Source organism: Manacus candei, unplaced genomic scaffold (genome assembly GCF_025592945.1).
Source record: "Manacus candei isolate 608988 ecotype Guabito, Panama unplaced genomic scaffold, ASM2559294v1 h1tg000014l, whole genome shotgun sequence".
In the NCBI taxonomy this organism is placed as follows: domain Eukaryota; kingdom Metazoa; phylum Chordata; class Aves; order Passeriformes; family Pipridae; genus Manacus; species Manacus candei.
In genome coordinates this window covers 70,486,414-70,505,685 of record NW_026138062.1, presented here as the reverse complement: position 1 = coordinate 70,505,685, position 19,272 = coordinate 70,486,414, and the positions used below count along the sequence as shown (strand labels likewise).

The 19,272-nt window shown below is 38.8% G+C and overlaps 1 protein-coding gene across 4 annotated transcripts in view; it reads left to right on the top strand.

Moving 5' to 3' along the window:
* Positions 1-19,272, top strand: part of USP25 (ubiquitin specific peptidase 25) — an 88,966-nt gene that overhangs the window by 55,390 nt on the left and 14,304 nt on the right. For all 4 annotated transcript variants that reach the window (XM_051779590.1, XM_051779591.1, XM_051779593.1 and 1 more), the window contains 11 exons: positions 127-203; positions 926-999; positions 2,442-2,590; positions 6,709-6,836; positions 7,582-7,677; positions 7,997-8,158; positions 10,765-10,973; positions 11,190-11,260; positions 14,635-14,863; positions 16,241-16,438; positions 17,771-17,910. In XM_051779590.1, coding sequence (XP_051635550.1) covers positions 127-203; positions 926-999; positions 2,442-2,590; positions 6,709-6,836; positions 7,582-7,677; positions 7,997-8,158; positions 10,765-10,973; positions 11,190-11,260; positions 14,635-14,863; positions 16,241-16,438; positions 17,771-17,910 — 1,533 coding nt within the window. The remainder of the gene's footprint in view (positions 1-126; positions 204-925; positions 1,000-2,441; positions 2,591-6,708; positions 6,837-7,581; positions 7,678-7,996; positions 8,159-10,764; positions 10,974-11,189; positions 11,261-14,634; positions 14,864-16,240; positions 16,439-17,770; positions 17,911-19,272) is intronic.

Genomic DNA, 19,272 nt, shown 5'->3' with positions numbered 1-19,272 from the left:
AACACTTGTGGAGGGGAATACTGCTTTACTGATCCTGTAAGGTGACCTTTCATTGTGTTCTGTTACATATAGTCTATGATTCTATGATATGTGAACATACACTGATCATTTTGTATGTTTTAACAGCAAGACGTCAGTGAATTCACACACAAATTATTAGATTGGCTAGAAGATGCCTTCCAAATTAAAGCTGAAGAAGAGAGGTAAGATTTTTTTTTTCTAGCTCTGCATGGTGAACATTTGGATGAGAGAAAATCAAACCAAACAACCGAAAATCCACTTCTCTGTATGGCTGAAAAAGACCTAACTCTGTAGCTCATTTTGGTTCAAGTGTGGTTTTTTCCATACATGGCAATACCTTGAATTTTTCCATCAACTCTCTGTTCACCCCCTTATTTTGTGTTAGAAATCTAGCTCAATGAAGTCTGAAGTGTATAAAGAATAGAGATGTGGTTTTTGTACTTAATCAGTTAGGCTCTTTTCATTGGAATGAAGTTTTGCTTTTTGATCCTGCAGTTTGAAATACTTCAAAACCTTGCTCCTTTTTCTCATATCAGAAGTAAATATTCATTGTTTGTATAAGTAAACATCTGTAAACCGTCTTTTGAATACATAATTTTTTCTAGAGCATTGCAGGAAATAGTTTTTACAAGGGTTTTGTACAACTAACCACTCATTAATTGAATCTGGTTTACATAGGCACTTCTGAAACTTAATTTTCAGAATATACTTATCACTGCAAGTATCCAAATCATTGTTATTGTCAGTAGAGAAAAGTACAAATATAAATTAACAGTAACTGAGTAAAATAGGCAGCATAATTTCCATAATGAATTCAGAATAATCTGTTCATAATTTTATAAAAGTTTGTAGCTTTGTATTTGATTTTTTTTTTTTTTTCGCTAACACACTTCCTGTTTTTTAGGGATGGAGAGAAACCAAAGAACCCGATGGTGGAGTTGTTTTATGGACGATTTCTAGCAGTAGGTGTACTTGAAGGTATGCATCTGGATTTACTTGGACATCTGTGGTTGTGTCTGTCCAGTGCCTGTCCACGTACACGGGTGAACGGTGCAGTTGTAGGACTTAGGTACTTTGCAGAATCACACTTGGAGAATAAAAACTCAGTCTGTGACAAATGGTTTGTCCTGGAAATATGAGGGTGAATGTAAATGCAGTGAGCTGCAGGGATCCAGAAAGACTGTTTCGATAACCTTGAGGAGCTGATTGTATGTTCTCAGTGCAGCAGAAGTTCGGGTGAGATGCTGAGGGAATATCCTTTGAAGAAATTATTGGGGCACTTTTACCACTGACTAATTGTATATAGAAGGCAAGTTACTGTATTTCATTAAACTAGTCTCTCACTCTCTCTCTTATTCATTTAGTGCCATTAAAAATGTCATTTTCTTGCATTTTCTTCTGCATGTATGAAAAACTCACCCTCCTAAAAGTTACAGTTTGCTGAAAACAAGTCAGCGGAAACCTTCTCAAAGGCAGTGTTGGGGGGAGTGCTAAGGAGGAATAAACTGTACAACAAACTTCCCTTTATCTTATCTGTATGTAATTAGTAGAACTGTGGAATTGCAGTGTTCTCTATTTCCAGGAGGCTATGAAAGCATTTTTGAGTAACTTTAATATTGGTGAATCTGCCCTCCATCCTAAATGAATGACTTGCATTTGAAAGAAGGAGCTATAGTCTTTAAAGTGGCTTCCAGGTTGTTCCTGGAACAATCTGTTGACAGATTTCAAAACCATTCCACAGATTTCTTGCTCCTAGCTACCATTCTTGCTCCTTTACATTTAACTACTTTCCTCCTTTATATTCTCATCTTAACTGAGGAGATATGTAAAAATCAAACCAATGGAAAGAAACTAGCAGGCCTAAGAAGATTTGTTACTGACTTTAGCATGAAATAAATTGAAATTCTAGTTTGAAATCACTTGCCCCCTATATTTCTCCTCATGTTTGAGCTTACCTCATTATACACTGTTACCAAATTATAATCTTGTTTTCAGGACAGAAATTGTAAGTGTTCTCTTTTGTGGTTTATTTTTGCAAAATGTGCTTATACAAAGGGCTCTTTGATATCAACAATTCTGCTGACTTTGCTGATACAACGTACAGTTGTATTATTAAACTGCTATTTGCAGGAGGAGGATTTTGATTTATATGTGTAAAACTTCTCATACATCTGTAGAGCCAAGGCATTTTCAGTTTTACCAGTAGATGCCAAAACATATTAAAAAGTGGTCTGGAGAAGAAAATACATAGATTTTCAATATTATGTTTGAGCCACTTGTAACTTTGTACATATAATTGAACTGCTCAGTAAGAAAATGTATTTTTCAGTAGACTAGATCAGCTGATCTAGGATTGTTAGTTTTTTAAAAAGGCAAATGTTTGTTTCTAAAACATTAACTGTTTCATTTTTCATGTGAAGGTAAAAAATTTGAAAACACGGAAATGTTTGGCCAGTATCCGCTACAGGTTAATGGCTTTAAAGATCTGCATGAGTGCCTCGAAGCTGCAATGATTGAAGGGGAAATTGAATCCCTTCATTCAGAAAACTCTGCCAAGTCTGGTCAGGAGGTGAGTTAAGTGCTCCTGTGGACTTCTCTAGGGATTTGTTGTAGTGCTTTTTATTTTTCATTTGGGTTCATGGTTGGTTTTTATCTGACCTGCTGCTGTGCAGGTCCTGATGTCTGGCATAATATTAATTTGGGGGGTTTGTATCTCTTTGGAGTATCCAGAATATAATGGTTTTGCATGTTTCTTAAGATAGGAAGTTCATGCTTATTAAAAGCTGGCACAATTAAGCGCTTACAGTGGTGATTTGACACAGGCTGGTTCCCACCTGTTGCTGATATTTGATCTCCATGAGAGGTCATGGCTTAGGTGTCCTGTGGTACCTGAGCACTGCTCTGACTGACTTGCTGCTCTGGGCCATGTTGTGAACAGCAGCTGTGAGCTGTGCCCTTGCCATTGCTGCACAGCATTCCTGTTGTTCCTCTGTGCCTCTGTCATGTAATTACTCAGCACCTTAGCCTTCTTCCCCTCTCCTCTTTCTACTGCCATGTCCATGTGTCCTCTTCTTTGATACCTACAGGGGGCAATTCTCCACTTTGCTTGCAGTGTTGGACAGACAATACTTGACATTACTTGCTCTGTGGGCTGCTGTTCCTCCTGTTCCAGAAGAGCTCATTAGAGCAGGAGGCTGCCAAATGCCAGAACGTGCTGGAAGCGTGGGTGAAGGGATTCAGATGGAGCCCCACTAAGCAGTAGGGTATTCAGTGTATGATATTGAGATGAGTTGATGAATGAGATTTCTTGTGCAGAAATCACAGGTTAGGAAAAGAGGTAGTTTGTGGTTGTAGAACCAGGAGGGTGTACTCTGAAACATCCCCTCTTACTGGCATTCATATGTGTGCCTGGCACTTTTCTCTGGCAGAGCTCTCTCTAATAACCTGTGGGTTATTGATATGGAAAAATGGAATCCCTGTTGCCTTTGAGGGCTAAACTTCCTCTTTACACATCTGTTCATGTTTTACCACAGTTATTTTAAAGATGTGAAGTCTTAGGAGGTTTCTTCTACTTAAGTAAAAAGGTGTAATTTCTTCCTTGATGTCAGTCTTTGGAAGTAATGTAACTTAGCTTCATTTAATCATATCAACATACACACAGGGTTTAATTATGAAGCCTAGTGACACACACTGAAATCATCCTCCAGTCTGAAGTTCTAGTTCCAACTTTGTGTTTTGCAACAAATGTTTTAGAGCATCCCTTTTACAATGATCATGCTTCCTGTAACATAACTGGAAGAAAACAAAAATTTCATAAATTCCTTGGTACAATACAAAGTTTGGTTTCCTCATTCTAGGTGAAATCTTGTATGTATCTACTACAAGAACAGGATTGTTCGTCTTCTGGACTGAAACTGTCTTGCAGTTAAAACCTGTGTGTATTCATGCATAAAAAAATGTCAGTTCTGTTATAAATGCTTGGCTAGAAATGTGAGATTTGAGTTTGTGTGGGTTTTGGTGGTTCTTTTGTTTGTTTTGTTTTTGAGGGTTTTTTAACCTGTAATGTTGAGAAATTGTGGGGAACAGAAGGATAGTTATGTACAGGGCTAGGCTGTTAAGCTTTGGGTTCTATGAAATTGTCAGGGTTTTAATCAGCTTGGCTTCTTAGCATGTGGAAATTGAAGTGCAAATCATATGACAGATTGACCATGGTGAAAAACCAAGAAACATTACTGCATTATGAGGGCTAAGTGAATTGATTAAGTTTCCCTGAAGTAATTTATAGTGATGTTGCTGCTTTTAGTAGTTACGTTTAAATATGATGCCTCAAAGATCACAGAACCAACTAGGCTGGAAAAGACCTCTGAGATTGAGTCCAAACTATGACTGGACACCACCCTGTCAACTAAACCATGGCACTAAGTGCCACATCCAGTCTTTCCTTAGACACCTCCAGGGATGGTGACTCTACCACTTCCCTAGGCAGTCCATTCATTGGAATCACTCTTTCTGTGAAGAACTTTTTCCTGATGTCCAACCTAATCCTTCCCTGGTGCAATTTAAGACTCTGTCCTCTTGTCCTGGTGCTGGTTGCCTGGGATAAGAGGCCAACCCCCACCTGACTACAACCTCCTGTCAGGGAGTTGTAGAGACTGATGAGGTCTCCCCTGAGCCTCCTCTTCTCCAGGCTGAACAACCCCAGCTCCCTCAGCTTCTCCTCATAGGACTTGTGCTCCAGTCCCTTCACCAGCCTTGTTGCTCTTCTCTGGACCTGTTCCAGCACCTCAATATCTTTCCTAAATTGAGGAGCCCAGAACTGGACACAATACTCAAGGTGCAGCCTAACCAGTGCCAAGTATAGGGGCAGAATCACTTCCCTAGTCCTGCATTGTTACAGTGCACTGGAAGGTTTGGAAGTACTAAACGAAGCTCAGTTTTCTGTAGTTTTAACAGAGACTGTCTCAGCTGAACAAGGACTTAAAGTGGCATTCCTCTGAGCTGGTATCAAAGTCTAAAGAAAATATTATTGTGATAGTCACATTTTAAAAGATCATTCTGTTTTTTCTCTTATTCCCACTGTTGCCTCTAGTGGGGTATTTAGCTACTCATTCACTATCATTATCATTATTATTTTTACTCTTATTATCACAATGCCTAAAAGCCTCAGCTATGGAGTGGGGTTGTCAGCAGGCAAGCTAATATATGAACAAGAACAAAAAAATCCCTGTCCTGAGGAACTTAAATCCTCTTTCAAGAGAAGATGGAGGTCAATGCACATACTTGGGAATTAGAAGTGTGAGGAAAATGAGAGAATGTTTGTCAGCATCATTGTTGATGAAATTAAGCACATCGGCAACTTAGTCATCATTAAGTGGTTTGGGGGCCTTGCAATGAAAGGGTTTTAGGGGGAAGGGTTGTGCTGTGTCTTTACTGACTTAAGCTTTGAAATTTACTGCTGTGTGAAGTTGTTGCAAGAGAGAAGTCATGATTGTCTGTTAAAACTGAGAAAGTGGTTATTAGAGCCTGATATAGGCAAGAAAATGGAAGGCAGCTCACTTTGTGTGTAAACAGGCAACGAACTTGGAAAATTCAGCAACATCCTGGGAATCTGTTAGTGTGACAAGGTTACCTGCATTAAGGCCAGACAAGGGGAGAAGAGAGGAAACCTTGCACTCAGATGTGGAGTGATGAGAACCTGGACACAAATTTTATCCATGAGCACAGGAGGAAAAGGCTGTCTGCGAGGTATTGTTTGAAAAGACTATTCAAGACATTTGGCTGGATAAGAGAACTTGAAGTGAGCCCTGAGTCAAATGCCACATCTGGGCTATGGCACTGATGTCAGAAATATGTGGCAATAGCGTCTGCAGCTGTCAGGGAAGCTTGAGTTGATGGTTAGATATCCAAAACTTATTAAATGGATAGACCATAGTTGTTATGTTTTATAATGGAGAGGAAAAAAAAATGCTAAACTGGAGCTGGATTTGTGTTGTAGTTGAGAAACAATGTATGTAAAGAAAGAAATGAGGACTAGGGATAGACCTCTACTGAGTACTGAAAGAAAACTTGGATAAGGTGATGATAACAGTGATTAGCAGTGATTAGAGACATGAGCAGAAATTTTAGGCTGTTAGCATAGAGGAGATTTCAAGAAAAAAATATCAGTTTTATGCTGCTGAGAGCTCTTGTCTGGCACAGCCCAGAGCATTTGATGATCCTGCTTCAGAGGAGAAACTTTGAGTGATATCAGGTGAATGAAAGGGTCAGGAAGCTGAGCCTGAGGGGACTAGCAGGAAGAGCACTTGATACAGTGTAAACAACCCTTTCAATGTTATGGGAGAGTTAAAAGAGAACAGGACAGTTGGCAAGGCAGGTAGGTTTGAGCGTGGGCTGATTTTGGTACAAGCAAGGCAAATGTGACATGAAGAATCCTTCCTGCCTCCTCTGCTTTAACACAGACAGCAATGGATGAGTTGAAAAGCTGTGATGTAGCATGGGCAACAAATGGTCTGTGTTTACAGTGAAGGGGAAAGATGGGAGCTTTGCAAAGCTTATGCCAACCCACCTTCTAAAGCCAATTTCTCCCACAGCTGTCAGTCTGCAGGTATTGTACAATTATTACTAAATTAAATGACTGCTATTGGAAGGTGCATTCATTGTGGGGTTTTCTGTTTTTCTTTTGTCTAGCACTGGTTCACAGAGCTTCCTCCTGTCTTAACTTTTGAGCTATCAAGATTTGAGTTTAATCAGGCTTTGGGGAGACCAGAGAAGATACACAACAAATTAGAATTTCCTCCAATTTTGTATCTAGACAGGTACAGTATAATATTATCAACAAAATCCCAATATGAATATAAATTAAATCTCATGAGTTTGTTAAAGTTGATGATGTATCTTATGCTCACTTAAATCACAGTAAATTTCTGTTCTAGCTATACAAGTTAGAGTTTTCATGGATTTCATCTGTTTCAGAAAGTATGCATAGATAACAATTTAAAATATACTGCTGTTTTCTGTGAAAAGCCTTCTTCCACTTCCATTTATTGCTAGGTAGCTGTGTACACAGGCAAAATACTCTGAAAAATGACACTATTTATGGGTCCATTTGGTAAAGAGGATGACACATCAGCTATTTCATGGTGTTCCAGATAGTCTGCATGGTTTGAAGACTATCCTGGGCATCAGTGCAATGCTGTTGATGTGTAGAGGTGAAATACCAGGATGGCTTTCAGTTAGCTGCTGAATGCTATTTAGGAACCTAAATAATGAAACAGGAGTATTGGTATGTGGCTGCTACATAAACCACTTCAGAATCTAATAGCAGCTTTCTAATACATGTTTGTCCTGCATGGTGTGAACAGAGCTTTCAACACCTGGGAGAAAAGCAGCTTCTGAAAGTTGTGGAAGGGAAGGTTTAATGGTTTATTTTTGTCTCTGTATTTCTGCTTTAGTGCTGAATATATTAGCACTAAGCATTAGTGATTATGGCTGGTGGGTACAGACCTCAGTTCCAGTGTTGGGTTACTATGGGCTGACCTTTCTATATTTCATGTTTTACAGGTATATGCACAAAAACAGAGAAATAACAAGAATTAAACGAGATGAAATCAAGAGACTCAAAGAGTACCTCACAGTTTTACAACAGAGATTAGAACGGTACTATAGATAACTGTGTAAATGCAAATACTATTATAGGCTACATAGAATAACTCTAAACAACTACAGACTTTGTGTAGTTATTTACTCTAGATTTCCCTTCTGTATCTCTTTTCTTTTACTCTTTTCCTCGTAAATTGTGTATAAGCATTGTAATTCTGATGCATGAAACATGCTAGGAAAGGCTCGCTTTATTTAATTGCAGTCAACCAGAAAAAAAAAAATCTCTTTTTTTTTCCTTTTTTCTTTCTTTTTTTTTCTTCTTTTTTTTTTTGGTGTATATGTGAGTCATGGCATTAATACGTTTTATGGTTAACAGATATTTAAGCTATGGTTCTGGTCCTAAACGATTCCCCTTGGTAGATGTCCTGCAGTACGCCTTGGAGTTCGCCTCCAGCAAGCCGGTGTGCACGTCTCCCGTCGATGACCTGGGTGCAAGTGCCCCTGCGAGCGGCACGGTGCCAGCCCAGACCTCACCCAGGTAAGGGTTTGCTCTGCCACTGCAAACCGGCCTCGGAGAGAGAGGCACGAAGTTTAGTTGCCTCGTTCACCAGGTGAATAAAACTAGGCGACTCCTAAGGGGTATAGCGTAAAAATCTCTGCTCTTTTCCCAGAAGTGCTTTTCAGCACAGCAGATTTAAATGGATAAACCTAAATGTTAATAATGTGAGCGGTTGTCTCATGCGCTTATAAAAATGTCTCTGGGTGGAGAATTTCCATTTTCAAACCAAACCCAATTCCACCTACAATTCCAAATAGACACAATGTCTGGGGAGGCCACTGCTTCCTAAGAGTATTGTTTAAGAATTGGGCAGTGTATATGTGCTGCTGGTGTACAATTTATCTGTTAATTTCTGCCTGGGAGTTAAGCTCCTTTTCTGCTTTGCAATTTACACTTCTCACCAAGTTTGTCAGCAACCTAACAGTCTGACTTTTTTTTAATACAGAGTAACTAAAGTATCAAGGAGAGAAAGGTTCAGTAATGTTGGTTTTCTCATTATTTAAGCTAGGAACTCAGTATTGGGGATCGGGTGCACCCTCAGTTTGCAGATGACACCAGTTTGGATGGGAGCATTGAATCTGCTGGAGCGCAGGAAGGTTCTGCAGAGGGATCAGGCTGGATCCATGGGCTGAGGACAATATGAGGTTCAGCAAGGCCAAGTGCCGGGTTCTGCACTTGGGTCACAGCAGCCCCCTGCAGTGCTACAGGCTGAGGGAAGTGTGGCTGGAAAGCTGCTGGGCAGAAAAAGCCATGGGGGTGCTGATCAGAGGCAGCTGAACAGGATCCAGTGTGTGCCCAGGTGGGCAAGAAGGCCAAAGGCATTCTGGCCTGTATAGAAATAGTGTGGCCAGCAGGACCATCCCCCTGTACTGGGCACTGGTGAGGCTGCACCTTAAATCCTGTGTTCAGTTTTGGGCCCCTCACTGCAAGTAAGACATTGAGGTGCTGGAGCGAGTCCAGAGAAGGGCAGCAGAGCTGGGGAAGGGTCTGGAGCACAAGTCTCATGAGGAGCTGCTGAGGGAGCTGGGGGTGTTTAGCCTGGACAAAAGGAGGCTTGGGGGGACCTGATTGCTCTCTACAACCACCTGAAAGGAGGTTGTAGCCAGATGGGGGTCAGGCTCTTCTCCCATGTGACAAGCGATAGGACAGAAGGAAATGGCCTCAAGTTGTACCAAGGGAGATTTAGGTTGAATATTAGGAAAAAATTTCTTCATGGAAAGGGTTGTCAAGCACTGAAACAGGCTGCCCAGGGAAGTGGTGGAATCACCATCTCTGGAGGTATTTAAAAAGCATGTTTATGTGGCACTGAGCGACATGGTTTAGTGGTGGAGGTGGCAGGTGCTGGGTTAATGGTTGGATTTGATGGTCTTAGTGGTCTTTTCCAAACTAGATGATTCTATGATAGAGTATAACTTTGGTTAGGTGGACACTAACAGTTTATAACATAGCTTTTTATATTACATTTGGAAAGTAGGGTTTTGGGTTCTAGTTAACTGTGTAGTACAAGGAAATTAAGTACATGTATCTAAAAAGACTTCAAAAAGATTTCAAATGTCCTACTGTAGAAATGATGATGGCTGATAAGAGAAGACAAACTTCTAAAAGCTACCATTGCTTGCATGAAATACAATATCAAAAGTAATGTACTTTGTTCCAACTCTTATGTAGGAAGTTTGTTCTGTAAAAATGTCAGTCTTGTGACTTTTTTTGTCAATCTGTAGAAACACCACAGCATGTTTTATGGAATGACATTTTCAGCTCTTAATGTTCTCAGAACTTTGTAAACTACTGAAGAATCCAGGTTCCTCAGGCTGTATCATGATGCTGTACACAAAGTAAAAATTCAGTGGCTTGCAAGAAAGATCTTCAGATTCCTGTTATGCAGTGTAATTATATATAGGTGGTCTCATTGATGAGAAGAGAAAGATCTGTAACAGGTTTTAATTTTTATTATTCTGCTGCTCTTGTAGATTTCTCCTAAGATGGCTGCTCTGCAGTTTGAGTTGTTTGGAACAAATTTAGATGGGTTGGTACTAAATTCCCAGTGTACCGTAAATATCAGAGGTCCCTTCATTGTTGTCATTCAGTTAACATGAGTTGTAGGTAGGTGATCAGAAAAAGAATGTCTGCTAGGCATAGGACACACGAAAAAGTTATTCAACAGAGAACTTGTGTTTGTTGGATTTTATGGTCAGTGGGCCATAAGACAAGCTGCTGTGATTTTCATCTCTGCCATTTGGCAGTAAATGTTTCAAACCACAGTGATTACGTGTATGGTGTGATTTGAAAGTGTTTTAGTAGCATTTCAAATGAAGCAAACTATGGCTTGACCGATCTAAATCTCATTCCTTTATGTTTGGTAATGGCAGTTGTTGTTTTGCTAACATGTAGTGCACCACAGAGTTTTCAGAATTTACACACTAATTTCATATTGATATTGTAGGTACCTTTCCTGGATTGCATTGTAGGAAAACGTTTCCTTTAAAATTTCTGTTTTCAGAGGCAAAGCTTATTTTTGTGCTGTGGCTTTTCGTTTGTGCACATGATGATTCAATTTTTTTATTTCATGTTTTGAATGAATGCAGCACAATAGAGCAGCAGGGGCCTTCCTCTTCAGATGTTCCAAGCACATCTCCTGTACAAAGATCAGTAATACATAAACCATTCACGCAATCACGAATTCCTCCTGATCTGCCAATGCATCCAGCACCGAGGCACATCACCGAGGAGGAGCTGTCTGTCCTGGAAGGCTGTTTGCATCGCTGGAGGACTGAAGTAGAGAATGACACTAGAGGTAATGCCACGAGCTGGAGAATGCACTTGCTGTTGGAAAACGTTTGTGCAAGAGGGGGAAATTTTTAATCCAAGAATGTTTACTGTTTGGCATGTGGGTAGATCAATAGCACCACATTGAAACATATCTGTGTTTGGCTTTTAGTGACATAAAATAAAGATGTAGTCATGTGCAATTATGCAGCCTTATGGAAGAGACGTTCTTTTTCTCTTTCAGATTTACAAGAAAGTATATCTAGAATACACCGGACAATTGAATTGATGTACTCTGACAAAACAATGGTCCAAGTAAGTACAATTTCTGCATGAGATAACTGAAAATAGATCCTTTTTGTCACTTTTTGAAAGTTCTTAGATGCTTGAAAATAGAGCTAGTATACCATGATTACATAGGGCTTCGAGATTTTGCAAACACTTTAGTTGTGCACAGTCAGATGAAAGACAGCATTACAATATTTTACAGGTGACATGCTTAAGTTTAAGCAACTTCATGATGAAAAGCCAAAATAAGTTCCATCTCTGATCCATTTTTTTTTACTTGAATGCAGATTCACGCATTAAGTTTTTTTTGCCCTGATTTGACCATATTGCTAGGTAATCTTGTGGCATTAAGGTGGCAAAGCATTAGATCCAAGAGACTATTCTTTTTGTACTTTGCTGCTTAGTGAGTGTGTTTGTGTATTGCAACTTTCATGCCAATATTTGGGAATTCAGGCTCCTGATTGTGATTTGTAGTTATTAATGCACCTCAGTGCTTTTGTTGTCGTTTTGCTATTGTTGGATTTTTAAAACACTGTTTAGATTTAGTATCAGTCACAACCTTGATTATTAGTCTAAGCTGCCCTTTAGGAAATTCTCATATTGTGTAATCTGAACAGCATTTTTAGAATGCTTTACTATGGAGTTGTGGCTCCTCTGCCATTTCTTATGTTCACATACTCATGTTCTCTTACTCTGACAGGTTTTAAGGTTAAGGATTACTTCCTCTGTTACTTTCTGTTAGTAAAAAGAACTATTTTCGTTCCAAGTAAGATCTGTTCAGCTTACAGTTTTCCTTGAGGTATGTTTTCATTTTGTACATGGCTTGTAATATTTCCTGGCAGCTGAGCTCTGATGTTAAGGATTTCGGGCAGACTTGCCCAGATGACTTTCTTTAAGCTTGCTACTTGCAGGCACTTTTCTTTTTTTTTTTCCTTAATACTTGTGTTATAACAAGAAGGTTACGTGTCATACGACAATAAAATTAAGTAATTTGGTAACACTGTATCCAAATAGTCCACCTATGTTGGCTTAGGTATTATAGGAGGAAATACCTCTGGATGGCAAAAGTAGTCAGCTATCATTACAAAAGAAAAAGGACCCATCTGAAATCACAGGCTGGAAGCAAAGGTTGTTGCCCTTATGCAGCTCAGCTGGTTTTGTCCGTGTGGGTGCTTTGGCACAATAGTAGGAAGGAGGCAGGTGCACACAATCTGCTTTTCCTTGCCTGTCTCTACCTCTGGGTGATTTGATAGCTGGGTATTGCTTTATTCTCTGGGCTAACTTTCACAGTATTGATGTTTTCCTCTGCATGATACAGTTGCAGGACTGAAAGCTTTTCACTTGTAAGTCATGTTCTAGGCACATAAAAGTAGACAAATTTTCAAGACAAATATATTATATTTGCAGGATACTTCCTAGTGCTTGTATGAACTATTTGAGAAGCTCTTCATCTTCTCCTTGTGACCTCTTTTGAGTCTAAGGAAAACTACAGTCATCTTAAAACCTTTGTCAAGTTTTCATATGAAATATGTTCCTGAAATTTTTATTTTGTCTTGTTCTCCTGAATCAGTGGTTCATCAGCTGCTTATTTAATTATTTCTCCCCTTCCATGAATTGCTGTGGGGAAATGACACAACAGTTTTTCCTGTGGGAGTTTATCTTGGATACAGCAGCTTTGACATATCTATTCTGTAGTGAGAGGTGGGTTGGTGAAGCTCCATTCCTGTTTCATGAGTACTAAGTGTAAGCTAAGAAGCTTAATGCTCTGTACTATTAATTACTGTTGATAAAATGGCTTATCACAAGAGACCTCTGTCAGCACTGAACTCACCTGTACACTGGTCACAGACCTTCGTGGGCAACCTTCCTGGAAGCTCAGTGTAGGCAACTGGTTCTCCAGAGCTGGAGGAAATGTTAGGGGCCCTCAAGCTGACCCAGTTAGCATGGTTTTAAGTAAAATGTTTTAAATTCACCTGGGATTTTTAGTCCCTGATTTCAGGGTGAGGAATTTTATTTTGTTGAAGTCTATAGAGAGCTTAACTTTTTTTTTAAATCAGGATCTGCATATATTTTTGTGCATATACATGGGCTTGCAATCATTTTAAGAAGGCTTTCACACTGGTTTAATAAAAGATGTTAAAATCCCCAGAGCATTTAGATTTAAGGACTTGCCAGGATTTCTTCTGTGTGTACTTCTTGTGTTTGGGAGATTTAGAGTGCAGTTTGGTCTCTGGAATGACAGGCTGTTTGATTCCAGCTGCTGTGCAGTCAGTCAGCTTTACAGTTCAAGGGGGTTTGCAAAACCTCCAGCCCTTGTATATAGCATGGAACAGAACAATCAGGTTAAAAGTGACTTCAAGGAGTTTCTCAAGGTGTACTTACATGTGTATTTATGGTTACTGATTATTGAGGTGCTCAAATGATATTTGCAACAAATACTTAGTACACCTTGTGTTAAATAGACTGTTTATCCTCAGTCCAGACTGCAACACCAGTAAATGGTAGTTTGGGGTTTTTCTTCTCAGCTGAGCTGTTGTCATTCAGGCACACTGTGCAGTTTTCCCTTGTGTGTTGCATGTGCTGTTTCAGCAGGTTAAAATGAGTCAATCACTAAGATGCTTTTAAAGGACTTGTAAGTAAGGAAGCACTCATTCATTCTGCTTTTCTCTATCTCCTTCAGTTTCCCAACCACTTAGATAGAACTACTTAGATAGAACAGACGTAACCTGGAATACTTTTTAAATCATTCCTAGAAACTGGTATCTTCCTTCTTTGCTGCAGGAGGAGGAGAGGACATCTTCAGGTGTTCCATGCTTTTACGTGGCAGTGCCTTTACTGATACATTTACAATACCAAAAAACAGTTGTATTCCTATTTACTGTAGTAATTTTACCTTTAGGTAACAGAAATATTCAACTCTCAGATATTCCTTTAATAAACTCTCTTAATGGCACACAGAAAGAACAGAGTTTATTACTTTGAATTTGCATGTGCCTTTCCAGACTTTTTGACAGGTTTACCAGGTCAGAGCTGGGGAGCAAATCAGACAGTCAAGGCTGACATGTTTGAGGGGTTTTTGTACAAGGATGGTAGGAATATTATGGAATTAAGAAAAGAGGGTGTCTGGCAGTAGAGACAGCTGAGTAGACATTTATGCTACTCACTAATGTTTTTAAGATCTCCTGTAACTAGTAGTGGTAAGTAACATAGTTCAAAGTCCTTACGCTTAGTGGTTTGCTAGTTTTACTTGTTTGTGTTTCCTCTGTGGTGTTTTGATTCTGTTTAACTTTATTTTTGTTATTTTTATTTAATGTAGCTATTATTGCTGGCATACGTTAGGAACTAACTGCTGGCAAAGAGAGTTTGACATTTGGGGTTTTTTTCTGTTTTCTTTATTTAAGGTTCCTTATAGGTTGCATGCTGTGCTAGTTCATGAGGGTCAAGCGAATGCAGGACACTACTGGGCGTATATTTATGACCACCACCAGAACAGATGGATGAAATACAATGACATTTCTGTGACAAAGTCAACTTGGGAAGAGTTGGAACGGGACTCCTTTGGTGGTTACAGGAATGCCAGTGCATATTGTTTAATGTATATCAATGATAAGGAACAATACTTGATACAAGGTAATGTTATCAATATGGGTTCTGCATGGTGTAGAATAGCTAAATGCATTGATCAAGTGAGCTTCTCTCACGTGGATTTCCAGATTTTTGAAATGTTTTTAATAATTATTGAAATTTTTATTTCTGCTCATAACTGTTAGATTATTTTTGTAGGTAGAACAATTGCTCTTCAACATTTAGATTAATAAAGATAATGCCAGTGTTTCAGCATTATTAAGAGATTAAAATAAACTATATGTTTGCTAATTTGTAAACATTTTAACCAAGTGATTGCATGCTCAGAATTCTTAAGGGGTTATCTCATTAGAACAGAAACATGGAAATAGACAAATGAGCATTTTACATTAAAATCCTCATGTAGCTGCCTTTTTTTTGTTTTTTTTTTTGCCTAAGCTTCAGAGCTCTGATGCACTCTACTGGAGCATGGAAACTTGAAAGCTTATGCAGTACATTGAAATGTAAATAACTTAGCCCGTACCAACCACACATTAAACCTGAGCAATACATGGATTGGGAAATATTTTTTCAGGACATGTAGTAATATGCAAATATAAGGCCTCGTATGGAAGTGTTTGAAGAGGGGACAAAGATCCCTTTAGCATGAATTTTATAATAATGGTAGCCAGGGAGCTGACTGTGAAAATGTCCACAGATGCAATAATAAGTTGGGGAAAATTTTCATACTCCTGTCTCTTCATAGGGCAGAAGGCTTGAGTGCTCATTTGTGCAGTTTTTAAAGGAGAACTGATATTAACCATGACATTCCTAGATTGCCAGACTGGTAGTGGACTTGCAGCCATGGGGTCTGTGGGCCCTGTAGGCTGCTCTGCCACTCTGGTTAAGTCTGAGGGCTGCTCACTGTGGGACAGCTGATTGATCTCCTGGGGTCTGGGATACCCCTGCAGACACCATTCTCCAAACAAAAGGGAAGGTTACTCAGTGTAGCTAGTGTTCCTATCAGCTGACTTTCCAAATCCCTGTAGGCCCACTCTCCTTCCCCTTTTCCCTTGGGAAGTTTAGTTGTGTCCATCTCTGTGTGGCTGTAATGCAATCGAGTGATGGTGGGGGTTTTGTGACTTTTTTTTCCTGAATGTTCACAATCACAGGTGCTCATGGCCCAAAAGGCTTATCTTTCAAGGTGTCAGTGATCTGATAGTGCCCAAGAATGTAAAATCCAAAGATCACAGGAGCAGTAGCCATATGTCTCAGTAGCAGAGGAGTGCCCAACAGATAGTAAAACCAATTAGAAGTAATACAGTTTGGGGGTTTTGGTGTTATACTGTAAATTTTCAGTAATTCACTTGAGGAAATCTGTTGAACATACTTTGTTTTCCCTATTCTTTGTTTTTCTGAAACTTATGTTTCATGTTACTGCAGAGGAGTTTAACAAAGAAACGGGGCAAATGCTTGTTGGAATGGACACGCTACCTTCTGATCTAAGGGATTATGTCAAGGAAGACAATAAACGTTTTGAAAAAGAACTTGAAGAGTGGGATGCAGAACTTGCTCAGAAAGCACAGCAGGAGAAGTTGTTATCTCAGATACCCAGGGCACCAGCACCCTCACCTGCTCCAGGTTAGCTGCTTCTACCTGTTTGTAAAAGGACGAGGACCAAAAGTCACTGGCTTTTGTATATATTGTTTTACAGCTTAACAACAGAAAAGAAGTTAATTTTGAATTAATCATGAATTACAGCTGTTCACTTGGCCAGAGTAACTGTACTTGAAGCTCAATCTGGGGGTTTTTTGCATTTCATTTTTTGTTTAAAGAAAAAAAAATTGTTGGTTTATTGCCTTTTCCCTCACAGTTATCTCTAGCTTTATTTTTTTTTATATAAACTCTGACCTTTTAAGACAAGTAATTATTAATTATTAACAGGTCTCACCAGTCTCTTTTGAGAATTTGTTAGTTTGTTAGTGATGTATATTCTATTCAGCATGATTGAGTACAAGACTTATGTTCTCATTTTAAATTAAGACAGAATTTAGATGCAAAGAGAAGAGTAATTTATTTGGTGTGGTGCATTGAGTAGATTTAGCAATAGCAGGGCCCACTTAAGATTTTACTATGTAAAAACAAGAGTGTTAAAATTATGGAAAAGACTCTGACCAGCAACAGTGAGTCCAATGATTTGTAGTGAGGCTGCTGTCCAGATGTTTTCATTGCTTCATTGGAGTTGTTAAGACTGAGCATGTATTTCTCATAACTATCTGTGGCTGCAAACTGAATGTAGAAAGTGCAGTGATTTAATGACATGGCTTGTTTTGTGAACTCTGCGGAGAGTTACTTCATCTTCTGTATGTTTTGAGTTCACAAACACTTAGAGACTGGTTTTTGTTCTTTTGTTAGTAATGGAAAGTACAAAATGAATGTTTTATTTGCCTGCCAAAATTTGGTTTCATCATGTAAGGAATATAAGACAATATTTGTGCTAATCAATTTATTGCCCCCAAGTGGAAGAGATTTTGAGATATCCCTTAAGGCAGATGAACATATTGTGTTTATTATTTTACAAAGTAAAAATACATCTGGCACTCAAATGGCTGTAGGTCATTCCATATATTGAGTCTGTATCCCACAGAAAGTTCAAGTAGAATCTCCTCTTTGTTCTTGGTCATCCCTGATGATCGTTTGATGAACACCCCTCACTCAAGAGTCTTAATGGGTTTATAGACAGGATGGGTCTATTGTTACTAATATAAAATCAGGGATCCATTTATAGGGAAGTGTTCAAAACTACATGAGACACAGACTGCTGTAAAGTTGAATTTGTGAATTGTGTGACCTACCCTGCATTTTCTGTGTGGTTACCTTATCTGTGAGACAGTGATCTAAATAAAAACTAATCAATTCAAAATTCATACTGATGTTAACACACAAAATTGTTATCTTATTTCTGTCACTAAGTTCAAGCAGGAGAACCAGAATATTTAGAGCAGCCATCAAGAACTGATATTTCAAAGCACTTAAAAGAAGATTCTGTACAAGCAATCAATAAAGCTTTAGCTGAACAAGAAGATAGAGGTCCAGAAGCTATAATGGATACGGTGAGGATATTTTGAAGCTTGAAATACTTCTTTTGCTTTTATTTTGCAAATGGAAATGATAAAAGCTGATTAAAGGGCATGTATCTGGAAACTTTGAACTGAAATTGGTCTTTCTTCAGGGATTGTCCAAACTGAAGTCCATTCAGAAGGTCTGTACAACAGTAATGAATGTGGGACAAAAAAGAAATACTAAATACAAGTTCTCTATGGGATTAAAGAGCTTGTCAAGAGTACAACTTATTGTTCAACTGAAAATCAGATGTTTGTGCCCATAGTCTTCTAAAAATATTAGATGGCTCCATGTATTTTTGAGGAGAAAATATTGACAGTCTGTGTAAAAGACTTGAAAAATACTGCTTTAGACATTGAGGTTTTTGTCTGTGAAATATAAGATTATAATTGAGTTCCCTTGAAAGACCTGTGGCAGTTAATGCACCTTTCAAAAATAAGGGGTTTTTCAATAATATCCTGTAGCTTTATGCAGATTCACAACTTGATGAAAATTACTTCTTGTGATTCATAGGATGCATATATTAACTTTAAATGGTGGTAAGAATTAGTGTTGGGTGATTCTGTTTTCACTTCATACAAAAAATACTAAGAGGAATGGGACATTATTTTATGGGTTATTAATGAAACTAGTATTTAACAGTTTTTTCTTCCAGCAATTATTTTTTTTGCTTCTCTATAAGCAGATGGCCACAAAACCAAGGGTCATTAAAACAATACATGCATCTGTCTTGAAACTGTATCCATAAGGATAAGACATAAGAAGTGTATAGTATAGTTTCCTTAGGCACCCCTAGTGACCACTAGAGATATGAACAGTTTAGATCTCTTCAGAATTTGAAGCAGATGGTTCAGGTATGAACCCTCATTAAACAGCAGCAGATCTAGCCATAGATATCTTTGGGGCCAGCAGGAAGTCCTCTTAAAGCCTTTGAAAATTGTTGACAACTTGTTGACCTACTGTGTTTTCCACTCCTCTCTCCCGTGGTGTCAGGAAAGCAGGGAAACACACTTTCTCTGGTAAACTGAAATCAGAGTTAACAGAGAAACTGATCTAACCCTTGATGAAAAGATGCTCTGCCACTAATGCTTTAGGCTACTGTATCTCTGATTTTTTTTTTTTTTTTTGAGTTCTCAGAACCCAGAACAGCTTGGTGGGAGCCTGTTTAATATGATTTACCTCCAGCTGAAGGGGTAGCTATGCAGTTACCAAGCCCATGATAAAATGTCTTTCATAATGCTGTCCTTTTCTAGGGTTTGTGGGCATCCATCCCAGTGGGATGTGAAAGAATCTTACAGACTTATTCCATGGATCAAGTCTTTTAGTTCAGGATAATGACACCTTGCACAGTG